This window comes from Meles meles, chromosome 10, assembly GCF_922984935.1.
Source record: "Meles meles chromosome 10, mMelMel3.1 paternal haplotype, whole genome shotgun sequence".
Lineage (NCBI taxonomy): Eukaryota > Metazoa > Chordata > Mammalia > Carnivora > Mustelidae > Meles > Meles meles.
This window is the reverse complement of record NC_060075.1, coordinates 6,031,768-6,059,755: the sequence shown is the minus strand read 5'-3', so window position 1 is coordinate 6,059,755 and position 27,988 is coordinate 6,031,768. Positions and strand designations below refer to the sequence as shown.

The following is a 27,988-nucleotide window of genomic DNA, read 5'->3' as shown; positions in this document are numbered from 1 at the left end:
ATTGACGCGTCTTTCCGCCAGTCGTCGCCGAGGCGCGAAGGGGTTGTCGGGATGGGGGCCGGAGCCAACATGGAGCCCTCAATGGGATGAGGGTGAAGCTGCCGTTGCCGGCCGCTCGTGTAGTCTCGTCCCATCATGTTGGTGCACTTATTTCGGGTCGGGATTCGGGGTGGCCCTGCCCCAGGCGGGCTGCTGCCACCCCTCTGCTTCCAGACATTCTCGGCCGTCAGGTAAAAAGTGACAAAGCTCCTGGGAGCGCGGACCGTTGACCGGCGGGCCGTCCGTGGGGCCCGCCGGGAGATGGAGTCCGGGACTCGCGCGAGGCCTGCCGGAAGTTGTAGGCCGGCCCGGGGGTGGAATGTCACTCCCCGGGGCTTGGCCTCAATTATTTATAGCGACGACCCAGGTGCCAGCCGGAGACTCGGTGCGTCTGTATCCGTGTGCGGGCTGGACGGAGGGCACGCTCGGGGTCGGTGACCACACCAGGTCCGTACTTCCCACCAGAGGGCGCCATGCCGCACCTGTTGAGCCTTGGGGTCGCCGCGGTTCCTGCCCCCTTCCAGTCCTGGTTCTGGGAATTGGTCTGGCAATTTGGACAAAATTTATGAGTGTCCAGAGACATTTAGCGTTGGTGCTGCTCCCGAGATTCAATACGAGCTGAACATAAATGGTTCCTAAATCTGGATACGTTCAGCAGAGATAAAGTCAATCTAGAAACGTGTACATGTGTGTTCTTGTGTGTTCCCTCTACACATGCTGGTTCAAAGAGAGACACACGCAGGGAGGAAAGGAACGTGGACCCTGAAACTACGGCTCGAGTGTAAACGCTTTATCAGAAAGGACTGATTCCTTTCGCATCCTGGAGTGAATAACCTGCAGGCCAGCCAGGCAGCCGACTGGCAGTGGCGGGTGGATGTGAACTTGGGTCATTTGGAAAGCCTGTCTGATTGAAAGGGAGCAGGAGCCGGGCCAAGCTGGAGCTAGAAGCACAGTTGCCGGGAAGTAATCCGCCAGATCTTGGCAGTGACCAAGCCCTGCTTACAGTCTTAGTTTGGAGAAGATGAGAGAAGCTGGAAAGTAGCCATGGTGAATTATTAAAAAGTTTGAAAACAGTCCTTAGGAAAAGAGTTAGGGGTTGATATCATTTAAACCAGAGAGAAACCCAGGGAAAGACGTCAAATAACTTACAAGTATTTGTGTGTTCACAAGTGCAGTGTCTTTCAAACGTGCAAGTCACAACAAGAGATCATAAAACGAATTTAGTAGGTCAGGACCATTTAGAAGTGAATATAATAGGAGACGCCTATAGAGCATGTGACTTTCGATCTCAGGGTCGTGAGTTCAAGCCCTAGGCCAGGTGTGGAGCCTACCTTTAAAAAAAAAAAAAAGTGGGGCACCTGGGTGGCTCACTTGGTTAAGCGACTGCCTTCAGCCCAGGTCATGATCCCGGAAAGGATCGGGCTCCCTGCTCAGCGGGGACTCTGCTTCTCCCTCTGACCCTCTCCCCTCTAATGCTCTCTCTCTCAAGCAAATAAAATCTTCAAAATTTTTTTTTAAAAAGTGAATATAGGGACGCCTGGGTGGCTCAGTTGGTTAAGCAGCTGCCTTCGGCTCAGGTCATGATCCCAGCGTCCTGGGATCAAGTCCCACATCGGGCTCCTTGCTCAGCGGGAAGCCTGCTTCTCCCTCTGACTCTGCCTGCCACTCTGTCTGCCTGTGATCCCTCTCTCTCTCTCTCTGACAAATAAAAAATAAAAAAAAAAAACTTAAAAAAAAAAGTGAATATAATAGAATACATGCGCAACAAATTAGGGAAATACTGTTTTGTGACACATTTCAACTTTGTCTGACATGTTTATTGTCCTGGGTGGCAATGCACAACGTATCTCTTATTGTTGGCCTCAGTAAGTCTAAAACTTTGCGAACAGTGCAGTAGTGGGTCAGGTCAAATTTTTCTCTTCTGCATTTCCAATGAGGTCATGCACTCAACAAACAGAAGCATTTGCTGGGCATCTGTTTTGTGCAAGAGCTCTGCTAAGTGCTGGGAATGCAACGTGAATGGAGTAGAGGTTCCTGTCTCAAGGAATGTAAAGTCCAATGGGGAAATCGGAAGTGGGGTGAGCTTCCCTGTCTAAAATAAAGATAGACCTAAAGTACACAGTGGACAACAAGACGTAAAACCTGGGCAGCTGGAATGGGATGGAAGGAGGCATAACAAGACGTGGTAAGAAGCCACCCAGGCCTCCCTGGAACGAGGGAAGGATGAGGGAGAGATGCAGTTAGCAGGGCCCGGAAATATGACAGACTATCCGAGTAAAGGGAAACCTCATTCTATTCATTTTTTTATTACTTCTAAAGACAGAGATTTATTTTTTTATTTATTTGACAGACAGAGATCACAAGTAGGCAGAGAGGCAGGCAGAGAGTGCGGGGTGAAGCAGGCTCCCCGCTGAGCAGAGAACCCGATGCGGGGCTCGATCCCAGGACCCTGGGATCATGACCTGAGCCAAAGGCAGAGGCTTAACCCACTGAGCCACCCGGGCGCCCCTCTATTCATTTTTTAAAAGCCCCTCCCATCAGTAAGGTCATTTGAATCTTTTTTTCCCCCACAGGGAATTTTTTCTTAAGATTAATTTGAGAGAGAGCGCATGCATGAGTGGGGGGGGAGGGCCAGGGGAAGAAGGAGAAAGCATCTTTAAGCAGACTCCCCACCAAGCATGGAGCCCAGCACACGGGGCTCAAGCCCAGGACCTTGAGATCATAAGCTGAGCCGAAACCAAGAGTCAGCCACTTAACTGACTGAGCCACCCAGGCGCCCCAACCTTATCTGAATCTTTGAGCTTCCCACCATATACCCTTGGCCAGGTAACTTCTGCTTCTAACAAGCTCCCTGTAGCTGATCCTGTCCCTCTCCAGCTTTCTCCTCTCTGCTGTGATCTTGATGTAAATTGGGTTATGTCATACCACAGCCTAAACGCCCCCCACCCCACCATGGTCTCCATTGCCCTCTAAAGTCCAGGTGTTCCCAAAGGACTGGGAGGCCTGCCCATGCCACCCCACGCCTCTTCTCCTTTGTACCTCAGCCTTCAGCTTCTCTGTTCCTGTCATTTTCCATCTTCCCTACCTGCATCTGTTCCAAACACGCTTCCTGCTGCCTAGGGCTCGCCCCTACTCTCTACACACACACACACACACACACACACACACACACACAGACACACACACACACACACACACACACACACACACACACACACGCCTTCCCGACTCCCTCCGACAGAAGGGCGTGCTCTCTGCGCCCTGCGGCCCGGTCCTGCCCCTTCCCACGCAAGCTCTGTCACTAGCTGCTTGTCCTCTCCGCTGAAACCTAACCTCGGTGAGGGTGACCGCTGGGTCTGTCCCGTTTATCCGTCCGCAGTGCCTCGCAGCAGAGCGCTGGCATACAGTAGGCGCTCAGCCCGGCGTGGCCGTGGATCCATGTGGACACCATGGAACAGAGATGGTGATTTGGCCTGAGGTGACAAGATCTATCATTTGGATTATTTCTTTTTTTTCCTCCTTCAGCTGATAGGGAATGTGTCACCATTTCCCCCCAGGCGTTGTCACATAAGCCCTCAAGGCCTGGGAGGAGCCAGGGTGAGGGCTGCACTGAGCCCCGACATGCAGAAGACGTGGGGCGGATCCAGGCCCTGCCACCCATGGCCTTGGGCACCACACCCGCGGCGGAGTAGAACAAGCCTGGATCCTGGAATCGCACAGCAGGGGTCTCCTCTTGTCCCCGTTCCGCTGCTGGGGGACAAAGTATTCCAGCTCTCTCAGCCCCCGTGACATTTTCTTTTATCAAGTGAGGGGAAAGGCAGCTCCCTCCCAGGGAAATGGAGGATTAAACGTGGGGGACCGCTCTGCCGGCACGGTGCCAGGCACAGGGGAGACGCTCTCCCCGTCTTGCCTCTCCAAGCCGGGTTCCCCCGGGACTTCTGCGTCCCCCTCTGGAAAAGGAGCGCCTGTAGACCAGCTGCCATCAACGTGACATCCTGCGATCAGAAAAAGCAGGGTTGGAGATGGTCACTGACCAGAGGGGCCGGTGGAGGCTGAGCGGGCGCCACTGTGTCACGGGGAGATGACAGGCTCCTGTCTCAGTCCCAGGCTGCTTGACCTGTATGCGTTCCTCTGAGGGACAGTCGGGGCCTTGAGCCGTCGGTGCTGTTCTCTCCCTGCAGGTCCTCTCATGGCCGCCACAGCTCCTGCCTCCTCAGGGCCGCAGCCCAGCTGAGGTCCCAGCTCCGGGCCCACCTCCTTCGGGCACCTCCAGCTCCCAGCCGAAGACCCTGTGCCTGGCGCTGGGTTGGGGGAGTCCTTCTGGGCCCCGTGGTGTTGAGTAAGTGCCCCCGCCTCGGCCTCGTGGCGCTGTGTGAGGCAGAAGAGGCCCCTCCCGCCCGCTCCAGACCGTATGCCGGGGAGGCCCGCTTTAACTGGAAGCTCTTCTGGCAGTTTCTGCGCCCCCACCTGCTGGTCCTGGGGGCAGCCGTCGTGGTGAGATGCCCCTGTCCTTTCCCCCACGTCAGGGACGGGGAAGGAGCCACTCAGGGGTTGGCAAGCTGTCTGGGCACAGCTTGTCTGCCTCACCAAGTCTCCGACTAGACCCCAGGAAGCAGCAAGGGCTGGCTGGCCGCGGGGACTGGAAGCCAGGGGGTACCAGGAGCTCCTCCGCAGAGTAGCTGGGTGTGCAGGGTACGGGGTCCCCAAGGGAGCCTGGGCTCTAACTCTGCCATCTCAGAAGCACAGAAGCAGCCAAAGCATGAGCAGCTGCGGGGGAGGCAGCGCCGAGGTCAGGACCAGGGATGGGGAAGAAGACGGCCCCTTCTAAAGTCTCCCCCACTCCCCAAGCTGGCACTGGGTGCGGCCCTCGTGAATGTGCAGATCCCCCTGCTTCTGGGCCAACTGGTGGAGATCGTGGCCAAGTACACGCGGGACCATGTGGGGAGCTTCCTGACCGAGTCCCGGCATCTCAGCACCCACCTGCTCATCCTCTATGGCGTTCAGGTACAGCCCGGGGGAGGGCCTGGGGGCACCCAGAGGAGCCACCCAGGCGTCCTGAGTGCCCCGGCCTCTCTCCCAGGGGCTGTTGACCTTCGGGTACCTGGTGCTGCTGTCGCGCGTCGGCGAGCGCATGGCCGTGGACCTGAGGAGGGCCCTCTTCAGCCGCCTGCTCCAGTACTGACGCCTACGGGGTGTGGCTCGGGGTGGCTGAAGGCCTAGAGGGGGGGGTGGCTCAGCCTGAGCTCTGTCTCTCTCTCCTCCTGACCTCTGGCACCCTTGACCTACCGTCAGACAAGACATTGCTTTCTTTGATGCTTTAAAGACTGGGCAGCTGGTGAGCCGGTTGACAACCGATGTGCAGGAGTTTAAATCATCTTTCAAACTCGTCATCTCCCAGGTCAGTCCCCCAGGCCCCCCTGTGTGCACACGCACGCACACCCACACACTCTGTCTAGGGCGGACACACCAGGCCAGCCCCATCTTGCCTTTCTATGGGGCCCTGAGCCTAGGCTCATACCAAGTGAGAAGCCTGCTGTCTGGTGAGGGTGTGGGTGAGGGAATGGGGAAGTTCACAGAAGGGAGGTGCCGTGGCATCGTCCAAGGTCAGAACAGGCTGTTTCTCTCCTGTTCTGAAATTCTACCTCCCTGGAAAACCTTCCCAAGGACTCAGACAAGAGCTTTCCTGGACCAGCTTGCCAAGAGCAAAATCACCCTGGCCTGCCTTACTCCCAGAGTGCCTGGCTTGCTGACAAGTGTTAAGGGGAATGGGTGAAGGCTTTCTACTCTATTGCTGATGTCCTGTCCTCACCCACCCACACTGTCACTGTGCCTGCTGGGTCACGCCGGACACTGGCCCGTGGCGGTCCCGGGTGACAACCCTACTCAATTCTTTCTGTTTGGTCCCTGGAGCCAAAAAGCAAAGCCAACTGGGATTTGTCTGGGGGAGGATGCTGTGGTCTGTAGACATTCTCACCTAGCCTTTTCATGCCTGCTGGTAGGGAAAGGGTTCCATTTTATGACTGGGTGGACTGCCGTTTGGCCTCCCAGGGCTCAGACCTATGGCCTTGGCCTTGCGCTGCCATAACCAGCAGACCCTTGTAAAGTCCCCCATCGAGGAGCTGTTGCCAAATGGCCTTCCTGCCTTCCTCCTCTCCCCAGGGGCTGCGAAGCTGCACTCAGGTGGCCGGCTGCCTGGTGTCCCTCTCCATGCTGTCCCCCCGCCTCACGCTGCTGCTGATGGTGGCCACACCCACCCTCATGGGAGTTGGCACCCTGATGGGCTCAGCTCTCCGAAAATTGTCCCGCCAGTGTCAGGAGCAGGTACCCGCATTCCTCCCCATCCCCCTCACCTGCCCCATTTCTCTCTGCCCTGCCATCCCTCCCGGGCTCCTACCTCGCTGTCTACTTCCTGGACTCCTTGCAGGTTGCCAGGGCAACGGGCATAGCAGATGAGGCCCTGGGCAATGTACGGACTGTGCGGGCTTTCGCCATGGAGCACCGGGAGGAGGAGTGAGTCCCAGACAGGGAAGGTCTTAAAGCAGGGAGGACTCCCCGAATGCACCCCACCAGCCCTGCACCCCAACCTGGCTGCTTCCTGACAGCCATGCTTGGCCTCTCTCCCCAGACGCTATGGAACGGAGCTGGAGGAGTCCCGCTGTAAGGCAGAGGAGCTAGGCCGAGGCATTGCCTTGTTCCAGGGGCTCTCCAACATCGCCTTCAACTGTGAGTGAGCAAGTCCCCCTGCCCCCGACCCCAGGGTGTGGGAGCACTGGATCATGGCTGGGGATGAGCGTGGAGGAGCAAAGGACGGTCCCAGCAAGGCAGGCAAGGGACAGCTCTCCGTGTGCTTGGTGTCCTTCAGACGTCTGTCCAGCTGCCCGAGCACCCCCCCCCACACACACACACTCATTTCCAAATGAAGAGACAAAGGCAAGACGCCATTGAAGTGACTCGGCGACATTTCAGTCAGTCGGAGGCACGGCAGGGACTAGACTTGGGCTCTGACACCTGGGCTGGGCTCTGTCCTGGGCTCCTAATCACTTCCGTGCTAACCACCTGGCCCTCTCCCCGTGCAGGCATGGTCCTGGGGACCCTGTTTATCGGGGGCTCCCTCGTGGCTGGGCAGCAGCTGACAGGGGGAGACCTCATGTCCTTCCTGGTGGCCTCCCAGACGGTGCAGAGGTGAGTGAGAGGTTGTTCCCCTCCTGAAGGAGCCTGCCGGGTCATGGGACGGGGTGGCAGCCTGCTCTGGGGACTGCTGCCTGGCCCCTGGCTGCCCAGTTTCCTCAGGGGAACAGGGGCTGAGAAGGGCACCCCCCCCCCCCGCCCACCGTGTCGTGCACCAACTGGATGTTCGGGAACGCGGCTATCCTTTTTGGCCACCTAAACAGCTCAGGAGTGCTCATGATAGCTTTTTTTAAAATGAGGAATTGTGGCAAAGTGCACGTAACGTAAAATGTACCCTCTTGACCCGTCTTCCGTGTAGACGTAGGTGGTGTTCTGCTCATGCCACACTCAGTCACCGGCCCTCCTTCGTCCTGCAGACCTGAAGGGCTGGGCCCGCTAACCACTAGGCCCCCCGGCAGCCTCTGGCTCTGTGCGCTGCCCACTTTGAGTCCCTCCCACAAGTGCGATCACACAGTGGTTGTCCCATGACGGGCCTGTTTCACTCAGCATAGCGTCTCCCCGGCGCGTCCGTGGCACAGCCCTCGGCAGGATTTCCTTCCTCCTCGAGGCTGAGTAGGATCCCGTGTGTGGATAGACTGTGTCTTTGCCTCGCTCTTTAAGAGCTCGCCTGGGGTCCTCTGCCTGGCCTTCCCAGGGCCGAGAAGCTCACCCCCTCTCCCGCCCTGCCCACCCTGACCTCGGTGTGTTCATGGCTCTGAGGTCTGCCTGCCCCGAGCTCTCGGCTCCCTTCACACAAGACCCCCAAGGCCTCCCCTTCCCTTTCTCTTCTGAGCTAAACACGAGCGGTTCCTGCTGCCGTTTCTCATCCCTTCGTCTCCCCCACATGCGGTGTACATAAAAGTACTGGAAGCATAACTAGATGTTACGATAAATAATTGAAGAGTGAATATGCTATAATAAATCACCGAAGGGTAAAGACCGGCATTACCGTCAGCCACGGCAAGGAAATACAGCATCGCCCCCGACAGCCCTCCGTGCCGGTCCCCGTGGCGCGTGATGCTCATGGCACGGTGGGCGGGCTGTGCGTCGTGTCTCACCGCCCGTTGCTGCCAGCGTCCCTCACCGTCAGCGTCCTCACTGCCCCAGGTAGAGGGGAGCCCGTCCCAGGAGCCCTACCCTTGGCCTCACTCATGTCCAGTGTTCCCTAGCGGGGCCCCGTTCACTTTCGCTGAAGTTCAGATCCCACACGGCCTCATCCCTCTTCCAGCCTGGGGACTAAGAGGCTCCTGACTGTTGCAGGGATGGGACGTGGCCCCGACCCCAGGCTGAGCCCTGGCCTCTTGCTCTGGTCCCGAGGACCCTGATGAGCCCCACTGGTTCTTTTCATACCATCATCACCACGTGGCCCTCCACGGGCATTGGGATGGGGGGCCTCCGCGGGCGGCGGTGGGAAAGTCTCTCTTCCCTGCATCTCCCAAGCCTGGCCCTCCTCCTTCAGACCCGCCTTCCCCTGGGCCCCCACGTCCCCCTATGGCCCGAGTTCAGACCTTTACCTTCCCTCCCCACTGCGCCGCCTCGCCAGTTAGCAGGGCTTTATCACAAACAGGAAAGCCTGGGGTCTGTCCACACCACCTCTCTCTCGGGCTGCTAGAGGGAGCTGCGCCCACAGCCACAGGCCTTAGGCCCGTCCTTCTGGGGGCCCGTCGCCACATGGACACGCTTCACCATCCACTTTAGAGGAATTAAGTCTTGGTATTAGGGAGGCTGGTGTAGTTCCTGCTGGGGTCCAGCAGGGGCGGGGAGGGGAGAGAGGCGCCTCAACCTGGAGACCCCACTCTGGGTGTTCTTTTTGTGGCACCGGGTCTCTGGAGGAAATGGGGGACATCCAGACGGACCCCAGTCAGGGTCAGGCCGCCTGGTCTGCATCCAGGCCTGGACCCTGCTGGGAACGGGCCGCCCACCCGGCAGGCCTCTTGGGAGAGCCAGTGCCTGCCGGGTGCGCCTTCTCGGAGAGCAAGGCCATCACACGCCGAGCCGTGGGCGTCTGGTTTCTGGTTGCTGCCGGGCGCCACGGCCAGGCCCTAATGGCTTCCAGATCTCTCATGCAGTTTGTTCTCCCTTCTCATCCGCGGACAGCCCACTGTCCTGGCTCTTCCCTGCCTGATGCCTCTGGGCGCACGTTGGCGAACGCCGCTAGCCCTGTGGGCCTGCCGAGCCGCTTTCTTGCGGGCTCCAACCCCTCCTCACCCCGGAGCTGGAAGAAGTGACTTTCCTCTTCACGAGAGTCGGTCTTTCCTCTTGGAGAAGGACCTGCGTGCATACTCACAGGCGCGCGCACTGTTGCGGGCTGGCCGGCCCAGTCAGGGGCTGGTGACCGAGAAGCGTGAGTCACCTTCCAGCGGCCGACGGCCCCACAAGCCAAAGGAGGCGACCTCTGTCTAGACAGACACGCTCGTGCCATGCCCCACGCAGGGCAAGCCCACACTAAGGAGTCTCTGTGGAAATTTGTTCCCCCGCACCCCACCCGTGGTCCAGTAGCTTTGGTTTTCTTTCTAGGAAAGGATTCCTTCCATTTTTCCACCTTCGTTAGCCCTTGCTCCCCGGGAGTCCCATCGTGCTAGATCTGCCCTTGCCCCGTGGCGACGGTACCATCCCTCGTGTTCCGGGCCCGGCCTTCACGCTGCGGGCAGCCTGCCCTCCGAGCCCCAGTCCTAAGGCCTGTGACAGCCGCCAGCCTCATCTGGCCGAGGAGGGAATAAGACGATAGTGTGGCTCCAAGGAGAAGCGACTTGCCGGCGAGCTGTCTAGTGTTGCAGGGTCCCGGGGCTGCTGCCGTCCCGGATTGCAGGAGCGTTCTCGGGGTTCGCCTTCAGGCTGCCTGTTCTCGCCTCCCCGCCAAGCGCAGCTGAGACCCATACCCTCCCCTTTTGTCAGCCTTCCTCTCTTCCTCACAGGTCCATGGCCAACCTCTCCATCCTGTTCGGCCAGGTGAGTGGCAGTCGGGGGGCGGGCCTCCAGGTGTGGACCCCAGACCTGGGCTGGAGTCATGGCAGCAAGGTCACCCGTGTGCTGCAGAAAGGCGGTGTCAGGCGGAGGGGCCACCCCAAGCCCCTACCCAGCCTGTGTGCGGGAGGCCCTTCCCTCAGACCCCAGCCCTCCCTCACCGCAGACTTTAATCCCCTCCCCAGGTGGTGCGGGGCCTCAGCGCGGGGGCCCGGGTCTTCGAGTACATGACTCTGAGTCCAGGCATCCCGCTGTCTGGGGGCTGCCGCGTCCCCCAAGAGCACCTGCACGGGGCCATCGCATTCCACGACGTCTCCTTCAGGTCAGCATTGGCGGTGGGGGCGGCAGCGTTCCCCCCTGGGATCGAGCCCCCCCTCGAGGTCCAGTGAGACTTGCGAGAAGACCAGGGTAGTATGGGGCCGGGAACCCAGTCTGACTGAGGCTCTCTCTCGGCTCCAGCTACCCCTGCCGCCCCGGCTTCCAGGTGCTACAGGACTTCACGCTCACCCTGCCCCCTGGCAAGATCGTGGCGCTTGTGGGCCAGTCCGGGGGAGGTGAGACGAACCCACCACCGTCCCCCGCTGTGATTTGTAGGGGGGAGGAGGGGGCCCCTTCACCCTCCCCAGGGGTCCCCTTTCCTGGCACAATGGCCGGGAACCATGCCACTTCTGTAACCGCACCATCTTCCCGACCCCAATTCCCCAGGAAAGACCACCGTGGCTTCCCTGCTTGAGCGCTTCTATGACCCCACAGCAGGCGTGGTGACGCTGGATGGACGGGACCTGCGTACCCTCGATCCCTCCTGGCTCCGGGGCCACGTCATCGGCTTCATCAGCCAGGTGAGGAGAGGAGAGACTTTCCTCCGCACAGGCTCACCTAGGACATGTGTCTTTAACCTCGCAGACCCTCTCCCCTGTTCTCTTCAGTGGGGCAGGAGTGGGAGGGCTCTGGCCTTCTTCACTGCTCCCCCAGCGGTCAGGGGATCTCAGGCTTCCCCGGGCCAGCCCCCCGCAGCCCTGCCCCCGTCCCCAGGACAGGCTCTCCACTTCTCAACTAAACCCATCCAAGCAGGTGGGGTGGGATGCTGTCTGAGGATTCCTAGGTTCTCTGATAAACCTGTGGTGTCCAGAAGGTCCAGAGACCCCCACCCCCCCAAGAGGCAAGGCCCCACGGCCCCACCTGAAGCCCTCAGCCCTACTCCTTTCCTTCTGTTTGAGGCGCTGCTGCCCAGCAAGGTTTGCCTTCTCCCTCTGAGAGGGTACAGAAGGCACCCTTACCTCCTTCCCCTGCAGAAGAAAGCCAGAATGCAGACCCCCGCCCCATCTCTCCAGAGAGGAGGGGCTTTGCTCTCCCAGCCACCTTCCCATCCCACTCCTCAGGGGCCCTGTGCCCTGCGGGGAGCTCAGCCTCTCCCTGCACTCATAGATCTTCTTATTTGACTCGTGACTTGGAACTCCCTCTACTCGCCCTCCAAGAGGGCAGTTCCGGTGTAGCCAAAATCGCCCTTCCCGATGCACCCCTCCGAGGTTCAGGGCAAAGTCAGAATATGTCGCGTGTGGCTCCCCACCCACAGGAGCCAGTCCTGTTTGGAACAACGATCATGGAAAACATCCGCTTTGGGAAGCCGGGGGCCACAGACGAAGAGGTGTACACAGCTGCCCAGGAGGCCAACGCCCACGAGTTCATCACCAGCTTCCCAGAGGGTTACAACACCATCGTCGGTGAGTCCCAGGGCAGTTTCCTCCTCGGGTGTGCGGGGCCCGCAGTGTGAGAATCCAGGGGCCAGGAGAGGCCTGGCATCAGGGAAGACTAGACCTGTGCAGGCGGACATGGTTCTGTGGTTCAACCACACACAGGCTGCAAAGACGGGGACCCCACGGGGAGTGCAGGTACGGGACCCAGCCAGGGACACAAGGGATCTGTGGCGCTGGGACCCTTCAGAGCTTCCCAGGGGCCTCCACGTCCTAAGACCTGACCAGAAGCACTGCGGTATTACCGCCTCGAAATTCCTTACGCTTCTGGCTCCCATGTCATTCCTGTTCCTTTAGTCCTTAATTTGAAAATGTTTCTGCCTAGTTACCCACAGAGATTGATGGGGCTGAACGGGTCTCCCTTCTGACGTAACCCAGAAAAGGGTGTAGATGGTCCTGGAACATTGAAATATCCCAGCCGCACACTAGAACATTCCCACGTGGCTTGCAGCTTTGTGCGTTCATCTCAGGGGGCCTTTTTTCAACCTTTGGGGCCAGGTGTTTCATCAGGAGTCTTGGCCCTGTCGTGGAATGTTCCGGCACACGTCAAGGTGTGGCATAGCCGGGGTTTTCAGCTTTCCTTGGAACCGAGGGCTCAGTCCAGCTGAGCGTCATACCTGCGCAGTGGCACCCCTTTCTGCCCCGTCTTTAGCCGTCGTCCGTGGGCTCTGGCTGATCCAGCCGTTTCTGCTCACTGCTCAGATCCCACGCCACCCCGAGGGGAGGAGCTGCCCCCACACCTGTCTGGAGCGGCTCCTTCCGTGTACCTCTGACCCAGCACACTCCCAGGCCCGTCTGTGACTCCAGTCCGCCCCCACTGCTCTCTGACCGCGGTCACCGTGGTGCTCTCTCTAGCTCCGGGCAGTCACCTCTGCTGTTACCTGTGGACATTGTAGACCCCAAGGGTAGTCTTCCAGAATGCCCTGTGGCAGGCCGTCACCCCACTCCAGGGCCCACATCCAGATCCTGGATGTCCCCCCAGCGGCGGAGACCTAGCAGGCCAGAATAGGGCAGGCCCGGCCCAGCTCGGAGACCTTGCGCTGGTGTGGGAGGGGCACGCGGTGACTCGGGGGTGCACTGAGTCCCACGCATGCGCAGCTCCCGCTCTCTGGTGTGAGTGCGTTCGTGCATTTGCACAGGGTTTTGGGGTCAGGATGCTGAGGTGTCAGAGGCGGGACGAGTGTGCACAGTGCCAGGGAGGGGTTGGTGTTGGTGGGGGCGGATGGGACGTTCCAGGTGGCCCCAGTGCCCCTTCATGAGGATCGCTTCAGGCCCCCGCCCTGCCCCTTCCCCCCCAGGTGAGCGGGGTGCAACCCTGTCTGGCGGCCAGAAGCAGCGCCTGGCCATCGCCCGCGCCCTCATCAAGCAGCCCACGGTGCTGATCCTGGATGAGGCGACCAGCGCGCTGGACTCGGAGTCCGAGCGGGTGGTGCAGGAGGCCCTGGACCGCGCCAGCGCCGGCCGCACGGTGCTCGTCATCGCCCACCGGCTCAGCACCGTGCGCGGGGCCCACCACATCGTCGTCATGGCCCACGGCCGGGTCTGCGAGGTCAGCGGGGGGCCGGGCAGGGGCGCGGTGGGCTGGGACAGCTTCTGCCGTGGACAGAGTAGAACACGTGGCTCAGCTGAGCCGTGGGACGGGGTGGCCTGGCCCAGGGGCCTGGGGCCGTATTCTGGAAGCAGTACGGTGTGTGGATTCGGGCGTTCCTGCCCTGATCTCTCAGGTCTCGCTTCCTCTGTCCCATGGGAATAGTCGAGCTACAACCTGGCTCCGGGGACCAAAGGGAAAGGACTCAGGGAAGTGTCGAGTGCTGAACGGAAGGGCCTAGGGGCTGAGGTCAGCAGAGGCAGCACCAGGGACCGTGACCAGGGGCCGGCCAGGAGCAGCTCTCCAGAGCCTGGCTCTGCAGCGAGGCCAGGAGGCTGCATGGGGCCTGGCCCCTAGCACCCAGCTGCTTGTTCAAGTACAAGCTGGAGTCTCTGGGCTCTGTGAGAGAGATGGAAGGATTCAGAGGCGCTTCCAAAGTCCGGCTAAATAAAGAGGAGGCGCTAACAAATACAGAATTGCCAGTGGCGGTCTGTAACCAGCTGTGCTTTGGGTTCATAGTGTCCCCAGAAGGGACACTGGCTTTGGAGACAGTGAGCCCAACGGCTGATAAGAAGCCAGCCCGCCTAGGGCTCTGAACGGGGCTGGGGTGATCACCTCCCCCTCCTTCCTCTCTCCAGGTGGGGACCCATGAAGAGCTCCTGACAAAAGGCGGGCTGTATGCTGAGCTCATCCGGAGACAGGCCCTGGATGCCCCAGCTCCTGACATGCCCAGAGGCCCCAGGAACTGCGACCCCAAGTCCTGAGGGCAGCTGTCTGAGGTCTGGTCACTGCTGAGCATTGCTGCCCAGGGCCAAGGCTTAGCTCCAGGAGCTGCCAGGGACCAAGCACCCAAGATGGCCAGTGTGCTGGGGTCCAGGCGGCTGCTCTCCCCTGCTCACGATGCGACCTGGGCCTAGCGCTGAAGTGGGGGAGGTCGGGACTGCTCCCATCCACTCCCCACTCCTGCTGCTGGGCTGCCTCCCTCCTGCCGGAGCCGTAAATCACAGAGGAGGAGGCAGAGTCCCCAGGCCCCTGCTCTGTTCCCTCCCTCTGCCCAGACCCTCCCGTCTCCTCTCAGAAAACCTGCCAAGTCTCCCCTCTACCTCACAGCCTAAAGCTGTCCAGGCCCAGCTGCAGGGGATCTTTCTAAATCAGGCTCAGGGAGTGGGAATGGGGGTTCACACTACGGTGGCCCACACCCATGCTAGGACCTCACCTTCCTGGACCCTGCCTCTCCACTCTCCTCTGTCCCCACTGCCTCTCTGAGCCGTGGGAGAAGGAGCCCACGCCTTGGACCAGCCCCTCAAACCCACATTCCCCATTGTGAGAACAACGTCCTTCCTTCCTACTCCATTAGGATGGTCCTTTTTCTAGATTTCATCCCCACCCCCCACACCCCCATCCAATAGAACAGGTGGGTTGGGACACCGGCCCCCAGCCCTTGGGAAAGGGGTAGGAGGGCAGGGCATGGCATGGTCTGTTCCACAAGGAGCCGGAAGCTTACAGGCTGTCTTCCCACGGCCCCGGCTCCACGCACCTGACTGTCGCCCGCGAGATTGCGGACAGCCCCTCTTCATGAGGACACCCTGCTCTGACGGACACAGAGGAGGAGCCAGCATGTACAGAGCTGACAGCCACCAAACTGCGAGGGGCGAGTTACAACTTAGCCCCCAGACCGATGAAACACAAAATCGGGTGATTTATCCCGTGGCTCTATCCAAAGACAACGCCAAGTTTCCGTGGCAGCCTCGATACGCGGGACAAGCAGTCAGCTGCAACTGGAGGCCGTCAGGGAGGAATACTGGTGGCTCAGGTGTGCGGAGCGGGGGCCCAGAGTCCCTGCAGCCTCTTCCGGGTGTGGTTTTGGACCAGATGCTACTCTGGGGACAATGCGCCTGAAATGTCCCAGGGCCACAGCTAAACCCTGGTGCTGTCCTGCTTCCTTAGCAGCAGACTGTGGGCTCTGCGTGGCTTTGCCACCAAACACCTCCCTAGTAAGTGCAGCCCACAGCCAGCCTCAGCCCCGTAGCCAAGCCCGCACGGGCCTGCCTCACCCCTCCTTCGAGGGAGAGGCAGCAGAGGCGATCTCCTGCTCCACCAGCTCCAGCCTCCGCCGCCGGAGAAAATTGCAGGTCTCTCCTGACCTCTTCAGAAGGCCTGTCCAAAGCCTGCACCCGCCCCCCCCCCCGCCCCGCTAAGGAAATAGTGCGATCTGTGGGAGCCTCAGCCTCGCCCCTCACCTCCTGCCACTGTCCGCCGTGGGTCATGTGCCTGCTGTACTTCATCCTAAGAGTTTAAGAGTCTAAATGGGGTCATCTGGGTGGCGCAGTCGATTGCGCGTCTGATTCTTGGCTTCGCCTCAGGTCGTGATCTCGGGGTCGTGGGATCGAGCCCCATGCTGGGCTCCACGGTCAGCGCAGGCAGCGTCTGCTTGAGATTCTCCCTCTGCCTCTGCCCCCCCACTCGTGCGTGCGCACGTGCATGACCTCTCTCTCTCAAATCCTTTAAAAGATAATAAACGGGATACTCTGTAATAAAATACTTCAGACTCCCAATGCTACGGCCTCAGAAGCTGGTCACATCCGTCCAGTAAACTGAGCTACTTCCTCCTTCCAAGGTCACGCGCTCATGAAGCACCTATGGCGTGTGCTGGCCCGCGACGGGAGGAGGGTGGCCCTGCCCCCGCGGAGCTGCGGGCTTGTCAGAGGACAGACGGGGGTGATAGCAGCACGGTGTGATCGTGGTTAGTTGGCGACTAACCCCCCTCCCGGCCAGGAGCCCGCCAGTGTGAACCTGGCCACCTCACGCATTTTGTGCCACAAGATGGAGACCAAATGCAGGGCCGGACGCTGGTGATGACCAGCCCCAGCTGCGTTCCACGTGGGAGGGCTGGGCTGACCCCCATGGCCCTCAGCCCCCTGCTGCAGGCCAGTCGGTCCTAACCTTGCAGATGGCCACTCCACGTTTCTGGAGGCGTCTGCTCCAGCTGCTGGGAGTCCAACCCTCACCCAGCCCATCATGCCCCCCGGACCATCTGCAGCGTCTTCAATCAGACGCCGCACTCTGCTCTCCCAAGGCCAGCATTACCATGTCATCTAGGCCCAAGGCACCCCAGCTGAATCAAGGACAGAATATCTCTTCCTCTAGGAAAGCTCCCCCGCCCCGCCAACCCTGGCAAGGGCACCTCACTGGCTCAGCGGGTAGAGTGTGTAACTCTTGATCTCAGAGTTGTGAGTTCAAGTCCCACACTGGGCATGGAGCCTACTTCAAAAAAAAGAGAGAGAGAGAGAGAAAGACAAAGAAAAAGAACAGCAGCCCCCTGCAAAACACTGCCTGCTCTGTTGCCGACAGGAGTGCGAAAGTCCCGCAGTGGGGAACCTTGCGGTATCTACCAAACCACCCATACCCCTGCCTCTTGACCCAGTGGTTCTATTTCTGGGAATTTCCGTCTGTGCAATGGTATTGAGAGCACCATTGTTTGCAATGGAAGACTGGAAACCCCCGTATTCATCCTAGGGATGGGACTGGAAGAACACTGGTACATGCATATAATGGAATCAAACAGCCATTTTTTAAAAAGGGGAAGTTTTCCAGGTACTAGATACCGCATGGTATGCAGAATATGTTTTTAAGTGAAAAAACGTGAAATGATAACGCACCCGTGTTCCCTAGAGGGAGGCAGGTAAGCATCCATGTTCGGCCTGGGATGGGGCAGGTGAGCCCACAGCCACGTTGGCAGAGCCCAGCCTCTCAGCCAGGAGAGCCTCAGCATGGAGAGGTGAGAATAGGGTCCCTGGAGACAGACCACCCCTGGGCATGGGATGTGCAGAGTCTGGCCATCCAGTGTGGCCTGCTCTGGGCTCAAAAAGAGGAGCCTGCCAACGCCAAACTTCCCACCGCTTTCCAGCTTGGTGAAGAGCCAGCTCCGCTCTCTGTAAAGGAGCAGATTATTTCGAGTGAGGTTAGTGGGAAGGGAGGAGAAGCAAAAGGAAGGAGGGACTGGGCCCAGGGTCAGCAACCGACCCTCAACCCAACCATAAGGGCTGCAGCTGGGAGTCTGAAGGGCCATTAAGGCACCCCCAGCCCCAACTTCTCTCCAGGATCCCTTCAAGCCTTACCCAGGATTGCTGCGGTTTTCTGCTGGCGCCTCTGGTCTCCACAGCTGCACCCCCCCCCCCAACTCACTGCACTAATGGCTCAGCCTGGGCCCCCGGGGACCTTCCCTGCCCCCCAGACTGCTCCGCGGCCCCCGGCCCCCACACTGCTGTAACCCAATCCTCTGCGGCAGCTCCGGCTCAGCAGAGCAGTCTCCAGCACAGCGGCCGCTGCTTTCCACACCAGCTGCGCCCTACCTGGTCTCTCCCGCCGAGCCCCAGGAGCCCCAGTCCGGCGCTGAGCCTAGCGGAACCCCAGCTTGCTCCTGGAGACCGTCGAGCCAAACCTGCCGCACCAGGGCCTCCCCACCTCTCGGTCTGGGCTCCTCTCCCCCTCCCTGTCCTCCCCTCACCTCACCCGCAGTGACCCCCACCTGGCCGCCCGAAACCTCTCAGCACCTCCTGGTCCTCAGACTGACCCTCTTTCCTCCTTCCAAGCCCCTGCAGCCTGGTCACCACTTCCCAGCCCTCTCTGTCCCTCGCCCGGGGGCTCGGCCATGAAGCCCCATCCGGGGACAGAGGAGGCTCGGCGGCCGGCCTCGGACATCCGCGTGTTCGCCAGCAGCTGCACCCTGCACGGGCTGGGCCACATCTTTGGCCCCGGGGGCCTGACGCCTCGCCGAGGGCTGTGGGCCACCGCCGTGCTCCTGTCGCTGGCCGCCTTCCTCTACCAAGTGGCTGAGAGGGTGCGCTACTACGGGGAGTTCCACCACGAGACAGCCCTGGACGAGCGTGAAAGTCACCGGCTCACCTTCCCCGCCGTCACCCTGTGCAACATCAACCCGCTGCGCCGCTCACGCCTCACGCCCAACGACCTGCACTGGGCCGGGCCCGCACTGCTGGGTGTGGAGCCCGCTGACCATGCCGCCTTCCTGCGCGCCCTGGGCCAGCCCCCCGCACCACCCGGCTTCATGCCCAGTTCCACCTTCGACACGGCTCGACTATACGCCAGGGCCGGGCATAGCCTGGAGGACATGCTGCTGGACTGCCGCTACCGAGGCTGGCCGTGCGGGCCTGAGAACTTCACCGTGGTGAGCTGGTCACGAGCCCGGCACTACCAGGCACCAGACTAGCCCCTGTCCATTCGAGACCCGGCATCCCCAGTCTTGCGAGCCCAGGCTCCTCCAACCCCAGGGGACCTTAACCCCCGTGCCAGGGATCCTTCCCTTCCCAGCCAGGCTGCAGCTCCCCATCCCACCAGGGCCTTTCTGTTCAGCCCAGGAGACTATGTTCCTTGGGGTCCCCTCCCTGTCACTCAGCTGGACCGCAGTGTGCAAGGTCATGCCTCCCAGCACAGGGCACTCACCCAGGCTGGCTCTGGGCCCAAGCTCTGGTCCGAGGAGACCCTGTTCCTGGGGGTTGGGGGGACTCTAGTGGGACTGCTCTAGGGCAGAAGAGCCAGCCGGGGAGTCAGCTTGTTTTCCCTCTACCTTTTCAGGGTTCTGCTAGTTCTGGAGGGCAACCGAGACCCGCTTCCTTTCTTGCCGTTCTCCAAAGAAACACTTGTCCCATAGGCTGTGCCCTGGGCTGGGGAGTGGGAGGTCGGGGAAGGGGAGGAGGGGCTGGAGTGATGGGAGCCCATGAGCGTCCCACTCTATGTGCCAGTATGAGGGACGGACTGGGGTGTTGATATGCGGATTCAGTGGTCAAAGAGACCAAATGGAGGGCAGGGAGAGGAGAGGTCTCGTCATTCTCATGTTTGCCAGGGGAAAGGGCTGGCCGGGCTCCTTGTACGCTGGTGAGGTCTGTCCCGTGTCTGCTCACCCACAGATTTTCACCCGGATGGGTCAGTGCTACACCTTTAATTCCGGCGCCGACGGGGCAGAGCTTCTCACCACTCCCAAGGGCGGCATGGGCAACGGGCTGGAGATCATGTTGGATGTGCAACAGGATGAGTATCTGCCCGTGTGGAGGGACATGGGTATGGGGCCCACGGGTCAGGCTGGAAGGGTGGCGCAGTTGGGGCACGAAAGGCTCTGGGGGGGAGAGGAGGCACTAGGAAGGGCCCCAGAGCACATTCTTTCCCGTGGAAAGGGGGCAGGATTGGTGGGTCACAGTCCTGGGGAGGGAGGGCTGCAGCAGGGGGTGTCCTGAGACACAGGCCTCAGGGTCCCCTTTGCCCTGCAGAGGAGACCCCGTTTGAGGTGGGGATCCGAGTGCAGATTCACAGCCAGGAGGAGCCGCCCACCATCGACCAGCTGGGCTTCGGGGCAGCCCCTGGCTACCAGACCTTTGTGTCCTGCCAGCAGCAGCAAGTATCCCCACCCCCACCCTGCCAAGGCCCCCAACCCCCTCCTCCGCCCACAGCACCTCACAGGGCCGGGGGTTCCCCACCCCTCTGTGCGCCAGCACGGTGACCCCCACATGGTACCTGGTGCTTCCTTAACCAACCAACTACAGCTGAGCTTCCTGCCACCACCGTGGGGAGACTGCAGCTCCGCATCTCTGGACCCCGACTTTGAGCTGGAACCTTCGGGTCCCCTGGGTCCCCCCAGCCCCAGCCCAGGCCCCCACTCTCCCTATAGTCTAATGGGGTGTCGTCTAGCCTGTGAGACTCGCTATGTGGCTCGGAAGTGCGGCTGCCGGATGATGCATATGCCTGGTAAGGGGCTGGTGGGGGCGGAGGAGGGGGTTCCGGGTCGGGTCGGGGCAAAGGGGCCTGGGGGGGCAGTTCCTGAAGCTGTCTCCTCCCCCGTCTCCCCCCCCCCCCCCCTCCCAAGGCGGCGCGCCAGTGTGCAGCCCCCAGCAGTACAAGGACTGCGCCAACCCCGCGCTCGGTAAGGCGCGAACTTCTCCGTCAGCCCCGCCCCTGCTCCGCTCCGCCCGCGACCCGGACCCCGCCGGGCGGGTGGCCCTGACCCAGGCGACTGTGGCCCCTAGACGCCATGCTGCGGAAGGACGCGTGCACCTGCCCCAACCCGTGCGCCAGCACGCGCTACGCCAAGGAGCTCTCCATGGTGCGGATCCCGAGCCGCGCCTCCGCCCGCTTCCTGGCCCGGAAACACAACCGCAGCGAGGCCTACATCGCGTGAGCCGGCCCGGCGGGGGGGGCGGAGCGGGCCCCCACCCTGCGGGCGAGCCTTCGTGCGCACACCCGGGTGGCACACCAGTGTGCACGTCACCACCGGGCTCCTGGGCCTCCGGGCCAGCTGTTTAAGCTGCTGACACCGTCTCTCCTGCAAACGGGGTCCACGACGCCGGTCCCAGGGCTCTGAAAGGAGTCCCAGACGGGAAGCAGCAGGTCGCGCACCCGTTTCCTCCCAGCAGCCGGCACCAGCGGGTGTCCAGCGAGCTTTCCTGCCCTCTTTTCCTCCAGAGAGAACGTGCTGGTGCTGGACATCTTCTTCGAGGCCCTCAACTACGAGACGGTGGAGCAGAAGAAGGCCTACGAAGTGTCAGAACTGCTTGGTGTGTGTGCGCGCCGGGGCCGCACAGGGCACCCAGGAGTCTGGGGGGGTGTGGGCACGGCAGGTGGCTGTGAGCTGATGGGTAACCTGGGCTCCACAGGTGACATTGGGGGCCAGATGGGGCTGTTCATCGGAGCCAGCCTGCTCACCATCCTCGAGATCCTGGACTACCTCTGTGAGGTGGGCCTGAGCCCCAGCTGGGGGAGGGGAAAGGAATCTGGCCACAGGACCTGGAGCGAGGTGCGCACTCGCCACTCCCCCCACTGCTTGCCCCCAGGTGTTCCGGGACAGGGTCCTGGGATGCTTCTGGAACCGAAAGCACTCTCAAAGGCATTCTAGCACCAATCTGGTAACAACCCCTTCTTCTTTGTCATCTCCAACATGGGCGCTCAGCCCTTCCCCTGGAAGCCTAGAGCATCATCCCCACCCAGCTGAGGAAAGAATGGTGGGGGAGGAGCGTGCAGTGACCTCGGCAGGTCCTGGGAGGGAGGACTCCTCCCCACCTCTGACCCTTTCCCTCCTCCCACAGCTTCAGGAAGGGCTGGGCAGCCACCGAACCCAAGGTCCCCACCTCAGCCTGGGCCCCAGGTAACAAGAAATGGCCCCCTATTTCAAGGGAGGAGGGGCAGGTCCCATCTAGAGGATGCCATTCAGGTTCAGGAGGGCAAGGCGGTGGGTACAAGGCGTCCTGTCCCAGCGCTGTGGTCTGGGTCCCACCAGGCCTCCCACCCCTCCCTGTGCTGTCACCAAGACTCTGTCTGCCTCCCACCGCACCTGCTACCTCGTCACACGGCTCTAGACCTGACGTCAGCGTCTTCAGGGCTGCACCCTCACATCCAGGCCGTGCCCTGCCTGCTCATGTCTCTGCCGTCTTCACCCCAAATAAAGTTCTAGTGCATCAGCCTCGGCTGGTTCTCTTACAGGCAGGTTAGTCAGGCCAATGTTAGGCCCAAGAAGACCTCTGCCAGCCAGCAGCCAGTGGGCAGTGTCTGAGACGTAGGTGAGTGGCAGTCCGCCACCGCAAATCTCTCTGGGAGAAGGGTGATAAGACGGCACCCGTCGTTTGCGGCTCTGTGTGAGTGGGCTCATCGGAATGACATCTGAGACAGTGGAGCCCAAAGCCAGGTGTCAAGGCAGAGAGGAGTCAGGGAGAGGGCAGTTGTGTTGGAGAACGGCCGGAAGAAGGCTCTGCCGCAGAGGCTGGTGAGAAGTAGGGGGAGCAGGCAGGGAGCAGACAGGAGGAACTACCTACTTCCAGGAACACAAGCTGCTGTCCTGCTGGGAAGATCAGGCCCCTTTTCTCGTATCTGGGAGCAAGGGCCAGCACACCACCCGTCTCCATGGGAACAGCTGTCCCCCCTAACCCTAACCCTCCCTTCCCACTTCCGCCAGTGAGAAGGCACCTCACTACTGCCCACGGCCCCTGCTCTTTCTCTATATCCCAAATATGGGAAACTGGGGGCTGGGGAAGGGGTTTCCTAATCTCACCACATCTCTGGATCTCTGCTGTCCCAGCCCACAGCCCTGGGGATCGGCGATGAAAAAGGGAGGGCTGGGGGATGTACAGGTGGGATAGGGAGAACCATGAGGAAAAGGCCCGGTCCTCTTTTGCCCATTCTGGTGGGAACCCATCCTTGCTCTGACGCTGGCTGCCTAGCCCCTCAGGACGGGCGCTTCTGGGCAGAGGGAGAAAGGGCGGTAGGTATCAGCTGCTGCCCCTGAGCCCAGCCATCGCGGTGAGGGCCAGAACCGCCAGCGGCCGGTCTCAGGACACTTCGGGTAGTGGCGTTAGGACTGGACAGCCGGGCTGGGTCAGAGCTGGAAGCAGGGCTGTAGAGGGCCGGGCGCTAAGGCAGAGCAGAGACCCCGGCCCCGGCCCCGCCCCCACTCCAAGCCACTCTACCACCACATCAGCCAGACTGTGGGAAAGGAGCCAATTTATGAAATTAAATAAAGTCCACGGAGGGAGTGACGAACACGGGCCAGAGCACTGCCGCCCCGGCCAGGCCCAGCACAGCTGGAGCTCAGCACATCGTGCCTCCCCTGCTTTTCCTCCCCTCCCGGGAGGGGGCTGCAACTGGCCAGGCCCCAGCCTGGCCAAGGTCCTGGCACCTACGGGGGGCAGAAGTCGGAGAAGTAGGGGTGCTGCAGGGCCTCTTCTGCCGAGATGCGCTGGACGGGGTTACACTTCAGGAGGTTCTGAAGGCGCGGAAGAAAGGCGCGGTGGGGTCGGGCTGGGTCAACCGCCTGTAGCCCCCTCCCCCCCAACCCTCCCTCCCCACCCTCCACCCTTGCCCTCGGTCACCTGTAGCAGATCCCTCCCCGTGGCATTGAGCTTGGGCACGACATTCACCAGGGACGTTGTGGCCGGGTACATCGGGTAGGGCTGAGGAGGGGGGGCAGGGAGAGTCAGACCAGAGGTACGGGGGCTTGGAGCTGCCGCAGCTGGGGAGTAAAGAGGTGCCCCTCCCCCATCTCCCGTCCTACCTTGTAGTCTGGCAGCTTGGTCATGGCAGGCCACTGCTCCTCGGTTGGTGTCCCCAGAAGCGTGTCCATGGGGTCAAGGGTCACTCAGGTGGAAAGGGGCAGGTGAGGGGCTCTTCCCCTCCTGGCGGGGGGGGGTGCTCCCTCACATGCCCATCCCCAGTCCCCTCACTTTATCCCACGGCGCAGGACAGACGTGGGGCCCAGCACACTCATGGTGTTCCTGGCGCGCCAGGCACTTTGCACATGTTCATACTCTGACCTCAACCCTGACGTCTGCTCCTGATGAGCCGGTCACCCCCTCCTCTGCCCACAAACAATCCTGTGGCTGCTTTGGGGTCCTTTGTCCCAAGGATTCACTTCTCAGCTGGAGGAGCATGCTCGTGGCTTCAATCGGCCCCGAGAACATCGGGGTGTCCGCCGCCCTCTGCCCTCCATCCCCTCGCCCAGAGCCATGCCCTCTCCTGGCCCAGCCCATCGCCGCCCTCACTCCCTGCACTCTGGAGCTCCAGCAGCTCCTGACTCCTTTTTTTTTTTTTTTTAAATAAACTCTAGGCCCAACGTGGGGCTCAAAGCCATGACCCCTGAGATCAAGAGTTACATCCTTTACCGATGGAGCTGACGAGGTGCCTCCCCCCCACTCTTCTTCAGAGAGCTCGAGGGGAAGGGAAAAGTCAAAGGATATCGGAAGATTCTCTTCAACTGGTCATCTACGTCATTGCCAGGGAAAAGCGGCCGCCCCGCATTGGCCAGCTCTGGGAGAGGAGCAGGTGTGAGAGGAGGGTACCCGCGAAGGAGCCCTCTTTCCCGTGGTGCCCTCTGTGCCTTCCAGCCCCATCCCCAAGGGCCTCACTCCCTTCCCCAGAGGAGACACTCCGGACCCTATCTGTCCACGTGACTGGGAGAGGAAGCGGCTCTGCAGACCCCCAGCGTGTCACCTGCGAAAATGCAGCCGGCTGACCACATGTCGATGGATGTGGAGTACAGCTTGGCCCCAAAGAGGACATCCGGTGGGCGGTACCACAGCGTGACCACCTGGAGGAGACCCCACCCATAGCGACTCCTGCTGAGAGGGCTGGGGAGGCGGGGCTCAGCGAGGGGCAGGGGGTGGGGCGGAATACTGTTTTGGGTCCTGGAGAAGGGGATGAAGGTGCTCTGCTGGGAGGGGATCCCCTCCCCCCCACCCCACATCCCACGCCCCACATCCCCAGCTCACCTCGGCTGAGTAACAGCGGACAGGGATCCCGAAGGCTCGAGCCAAGCCAAAATCAGCCAATTTCAGCTCCCCATTCTGGGGGCGGATGGGAAGGGACACAGAGAGGGGTTTGCAACAGTCCCAGGGCAGGCCCCCTGCCTCCGCCTCCCGGCACGGCTCCCCTCATCACTTGTGACTTGAGCCTGCCCCATCTCCCATCTTCTCCCCAGGAGGTACCCTGTTTATGAGCAGGTTCTGGGGCTTCAGGTCCCTGTGCAGCACGTTGCGACTGTGACAGAATCCCAGGCCTTTCAGCAGCTGGAAGAGGAATGACTGTGCGGGGAGGGAGGAGGAGAGGAGGGCATCACACCTTCTGGATAGGAAGCTGCCCTCCCCCCTCGATGGGCCATGCTCCCTTCTTCACCCTCTGCTTTGCCTCAAAACCCCACACATCTTTCAGCGATGATGGAGGACCTGCTTTGTACTGGGCTAGGTATTAATAAGTGCACAGGGCACAGGGGCCCTGATCCGAATCTTTCTGGAACTTACAGCCTAGTGGGCCTTCCTAAATTCCCACACTGATCTCTCCCCTACATGGCCTCAGGTAAGCACACACACCGGAGCCATCCGTATATATATTATGCTCTATTATTAATGAGCACTACTTCCCCTGGAACCTGAGACAAGGCACTTGGTCCTGGGCCTAGAACAGTGCCTGGCACAGAGCAAAGAATCCAATAGGTATTTGCTGAATGAATGAATGAATCTCTTTGAATCTCATCTGCTCATCTCTCAAGTGCAAATCCCGTCACTGATAGCAGAGTGTTACTGTCAGATCAAAGAGACCACGTGAAGATGCTTGCAAAGAGGGAGGCTCCTGGAGGACAGAAATAGGGCTTGCTTATTCCCTGACACTCCAGCCTATCCCCCCGCTCAGGGCCTGAACTTGGTGCTCAGAGTGTGTAGACTGAAGTCAGACTCCTACCCCACCTCCCTGAGTCTCCCAGACACCAGCCCCTCACCTTCACGATTTCAGGATCCAGGTCACCATTACAGCTGTCGAAATACTTCTTAAGGTCCTAGAAGGGGGTGGGGGTGGGGAACGGGACAGAGTTTAACCTCAGTCTGAGCCCCTGTACCCTCCCAAGGCTACAGTCCCCCGAGTCCCCCTTTCACCTGGTCACAGAACTCAAAAACCAAAGTCAGCTTCTTGTCGCTATGCAAGACGTCATGAAGCCTAGGGAGGAGGAAGGACTCAGCCAGGCAGGTCTGCAAATGTCAGCCTCAAGTCCCTATTTCAGCCCAACCCTGATCCCAGTCTCAGCCCAGCCCCTCTCTGAAGCCCCCCTCCTCCGAGTGACCACACAGGCAGGGAGGACCCTGCCCAGCTACATACCTGACGATGTTCTTGTGCTTCAGCTCTTTGAGTAGGCAGATTTCCCGAAGGGCTGAACTCGGCACTCCCTACACATGGGAGGGGGCCGGGCGGGCAACAGTCACATCCCACCCAGCCTGGGCCCTCAACCCCCTCCCGGGCCCTGAGGTTCCAGTCCTACCTCATCATCGTCGTCCAGCCTCACCCGCTTCAGAGCCACGATCTCATGGGTCTCCCGGTTTTTGGCCTTGAATACTGTTCCATAGGTCCCTAGGGGAAGAAGGTTGGGGGGGGGGGGAGGTGAGGATGAAGATGGGACAAGAGTCGCAGGAAGTCCCTGTCGGGGGAACAGGCAGTGTGGGAGTGTGTTATCTGTGAAGCCTGGAGGACTAAAGACAGAGATTCAGCGTGAAGGCTCAGCATGGAGGAGCTCTGCGAGGGAGGGTGGGGGCAGAGAAGGTGCCTGCAGACGGCTCAAGGGTGTCTGGAGCAGGGAGAGGCTGCAGCTGCCGGCGTAGGGAAGTCTGTAATAAAGGCGGTGCTTCCGGGGGTTCTGGAAATAGCGAGCAGGCCTGGGAGAAAAGTGAGGGCAGGCAGAAATGAGGTCGGAGGTCTGCATGGACCACTGAGGCTGGGGCGTAGGGTGGTGGTGGATGAAAGCTCTGCCAGCGGTGCTGAGGCTCGGGGCAGGAGATGCAGGAAGTGCTAAGGTCGGCAGGTAGGTCTCAGGAAGTGCTAAGGTTGGGAAGGGGCGTCTGCGGGAAATGCTAAAGGGAAGGAGAGGTGTCTGCAAGGAGTGTTGAGCTCGCGGCCAAGGCTGCAGCCAGTGCCGAGGTCGGAGCCTGTGGGTATTGCTGACGGTAGAGGAGCCGGCGCTGCAAGGAACGCCGAAGGGTCTGCAGAGGAAGATCTGGCAGGAACATCTCGTAGTCCCATTACCTTCCCCAATCTTCTCGAGCTTCTCGTATTTCTGCATCGCGGCAGCCGCGGGGACCCCTACGGGCCCTGGGTTCTAAGACTCCAGCCCCGGCGTTGCAGAGGAGGCGGCACCCCAGCCTCCGGGCCTGCCCCGCCCTCCTGACTGCGCATGAGCTTCTGGGGCATGTAGTACCAAGGAGAGCCCGGTTTCCCAACAATATGCGGGGCATTAGGCACAGGAAGACTACAACTCCCAGCAGGCTGCGCGGAGGTTTTCCTGCAGCACTCGCCTCCCAGGACTCCGGTTCGACCGCAGAGGAAAACCTTGGACTTCAAGTCCCAGGAAGCATCGCGTGTCCGCTTTCCGGGCCTCACCGCGGTGATGCCGTGGCTCCCAGTGTGCTCTGCTCTTGTTATTCCTTTCTGTGATCACAACCTTCTTTTGCAAAGGGCCTCTCTGGGGCTACACATTCCAGAACGGGTGGGGGTGGGGCGCCCTCTGGGGTTTGGGGTTTGGCAGTCTGCATCCCCGGCCCGGATGGGTGCTCTCTGACCCGGCTGATGGCGTTGGGGTTCCAACGACCTCCTGACAACAGCAGTACGGATTCCCACCTCTCCTCAGGCCATCTGGAGACCTCAGCGTTGATTGGGGAATGGCTCCGAGCCATGCCTTGATAACGACTTCGCAGGGACCAGCTGAACACAGAGCTGGGAAGAGAGGCAGGTGTGCCCCTGGATTTAACGTACACCAGAGACCCCTGTCTGCCCTTTGGGCCCCGTTTGTCGTCCCGGAGCCCACCCGACTGCAGCTGCTCGCAACACTGTGACGTCCCGAGGCAAGCTGGCTGGAACGCTGGGCGTCCCTCCGTACCAGCCTGGAGAACCCGGGCCCACCGGAGTCAGCCAGGGTGTGGCCGAGGGCTGGCAGGTTGACTACCGCCCTCAA

At 60.8% G+C, this 27,988-nt stretch overlaps 3 protein-coding genes across 6 annotated transcripts; 2 read left to right on the top strand and 1 right to left on the bottom strand.

Moving 5' to 3' along the window:
- The first annotated feature begins 42 nt into the window (after positions 1 to 42).
- On the top strand, positions 43 to 16,050 carry ABCB8 (ATP binding cassette subfamily B member 8). 3 transcript variants are annotated; one of them, XM_046021253.1, is made up of 16 exons: positions 44 to 230; positions 4,221 to 4,533; positions 4,888 to 5,043; positions 5,120 to 5,214; positions 5,332 to 5,437; positions 6,199 to 6,360; positions 6,464 to 6,549; positions 6,665 to 6,762; positions 7,116 to 7,221; positions 10,122 to 10,155; positions 10,356 to 10,492; positions 10,630 to 10,724; positions 10,876 to 11,009; positions 11,744 to 11,891; positions 13,220 to 13,470; positions 14,148 to 16,050. In XM_046021253.1, the coding sequence occupies exons 1-16, from the start codon at positions 136 to 138 to the stop codon at positions 14,271 to 14,273; spliced, it is 2,142 nt and encodes a 713-aa protein (XP_045877209.1). In that variant the 5' UTR covers positions 44 to 135; the 3' UTR covers positions 14,274 to 16,050. The 3 variants fall into 3 exon arrangements, with proteins under 3 accessions (XP_045877210.1, XP_045877209.1, XP_045877211.1); XM_046021254.1 differs by lacking the exons at positions 13,220 to 13,470; positions 14,148 to 16,050 and adding an exon at positions 12,420 to 12,810 and having other exon boundaries at positions 43 to 230; XM_046021255.1 differs by lacking the exon at positions 4,221 to 4,533 and having other exon boundaries at positions 72 to 230.
- Positions 16,051 to 18,160: 2,110 nt separating this feature from the next.
- On the top strand, positions 18,161 to 21,971 carry ASIC3 (acid sensing ion channel subunit 3). 2 transcript variants are annotated; one of them, XM_046021160.1, is made up of 11 exons: positions 18,161 to 18,694; positions 19,434 to 19,584; positions 19,791 to 19,918; positions 20,064 to 20,265; positions 20,384 to 20,440; positions 20,544 to 20,691; positions 20,980 to 21,071; positions 21,171 to 21,250; positions 21,348 to 21,419; positions 21,600 to 21,658; positions 21,791 to 21,971. In XM_046021160.1, exons 1-11 carry the CDS (start codon positions 18,161 to 18,163, stop codon positions 21,867 to 21,869), a joined length of 1,602 nt encoding a protein of 533 aa, XP_045877116.1. In that variant the 3' UTR covers positions 21,870 to 21,971. The 2 variants fall into 2 exon arrangements, with proteins under 2 accessions (XP_045877116.1, XP_045877114.1); XM_046021158.1 differs by lacking the exon at positions 21,600 to 21,658.
- A 1,019-nt stretch (positions 21,972 to 22,990) lies between these two features.
- Positions 22,991 to 27,185, bottom strand: CDK5 (cyclin dependent kinase 5). The gene is made up of 12 exons (XM_046020773.1): positions 27,064 to 27,185; positions 26,306 to 26,394; positions 26,146 to 26,213; positions 25,926 to 25,986; positions 25,772 to 25,828; positions 24,987 to 25,082; positions 24,771 to 24,845; positions 24,493 to 24,589; positions 24,240 to 24,309; positions 23,558 to 23,618; positions 23,376 to 23,456; positions 22,991 to 23,269 (listed from the first exon to the last, which is right to left on the bottom strand). The coding sequence occupies exons 1-12, from the start codon at positions 27,098 to 27,100 to the stop codon at positions 23,183 to 23,185; spliced, it is 879 nt and encodes a 292-aa protein (XP_045876729.1). The 5' UTR covers positions 27,101 to 27,185; the 3' UTR covers positions 22,991 to 23,182.
- Between the last annotated feature and the right edge of the window lie 803 nt (positions 27,186 to 27,988).

Bases quoted from the DNA above. Each gene is read 5' to 3' on its own strand.
- ASIC3 (XM_046021158.1), top strand. From the start codon at position 18,161: ATGAAGCCCCATCCGGGGACAGAGGAGGCTCGGCGGCCGGCCTCGGAC. The intron at 19,585-19,790 runs GTATGGGGCCCA...TTTGCCCTGCAG, and splicing joins GCCCGTGTGGAGGGACATGG to AGGAGACCCCGTTTGAGGTG. The intron at 20,692-20,979 runs GTGAGCCGGCCC...CTTTTCCTCCAG, and splicing joins CGCAGCGAGGCCTACATCGC to AGAGAACGTGCTGGTGCTGG.
- CDK5 (XM_046020773.1), bottom strand. From the start codon at position 27,100: ATGCAGAAATACGAGAAGCTCGAGAAGATTGGGGAAG. The intron at 24,590-24,770 runs GTGAGCTGGGGA...GGTCTCCTCCAG, and splicing joins TCCGCTGTTACTCAGCCGAG to GTGGTCACGCTGTGGTACCG. The intron at 23,619-24,239 runs ATATCCTTTGAC...CCCCATGGACAC, and splicing joins CAGTTGAAGAGAATCTTCCG to GCTTCTGGGGACACCAACCG.
- ABCB8 (XM_046021253.1), top strand. From the start codon at position 136: ATGTTGGTGCACTTATTTCGGGTCGGGATTCGGGGTGGCCCTGCCCCA. The intron at 5,044-5,119 runs GTACAGCCCGGG...CCTCTCTCCCAG, and splicing joins TCATCCTCTATGGCGTTCAG to GGGCTGTTGACCTTCGGGTA. The intron at 6,763-7,115 runs GTGAGTGAGCAA...CTCCCCGTGCAG, and splicing joins CTCCAACATCGCCTTCAACT to GCATGGTCCTGGGGACCCTG.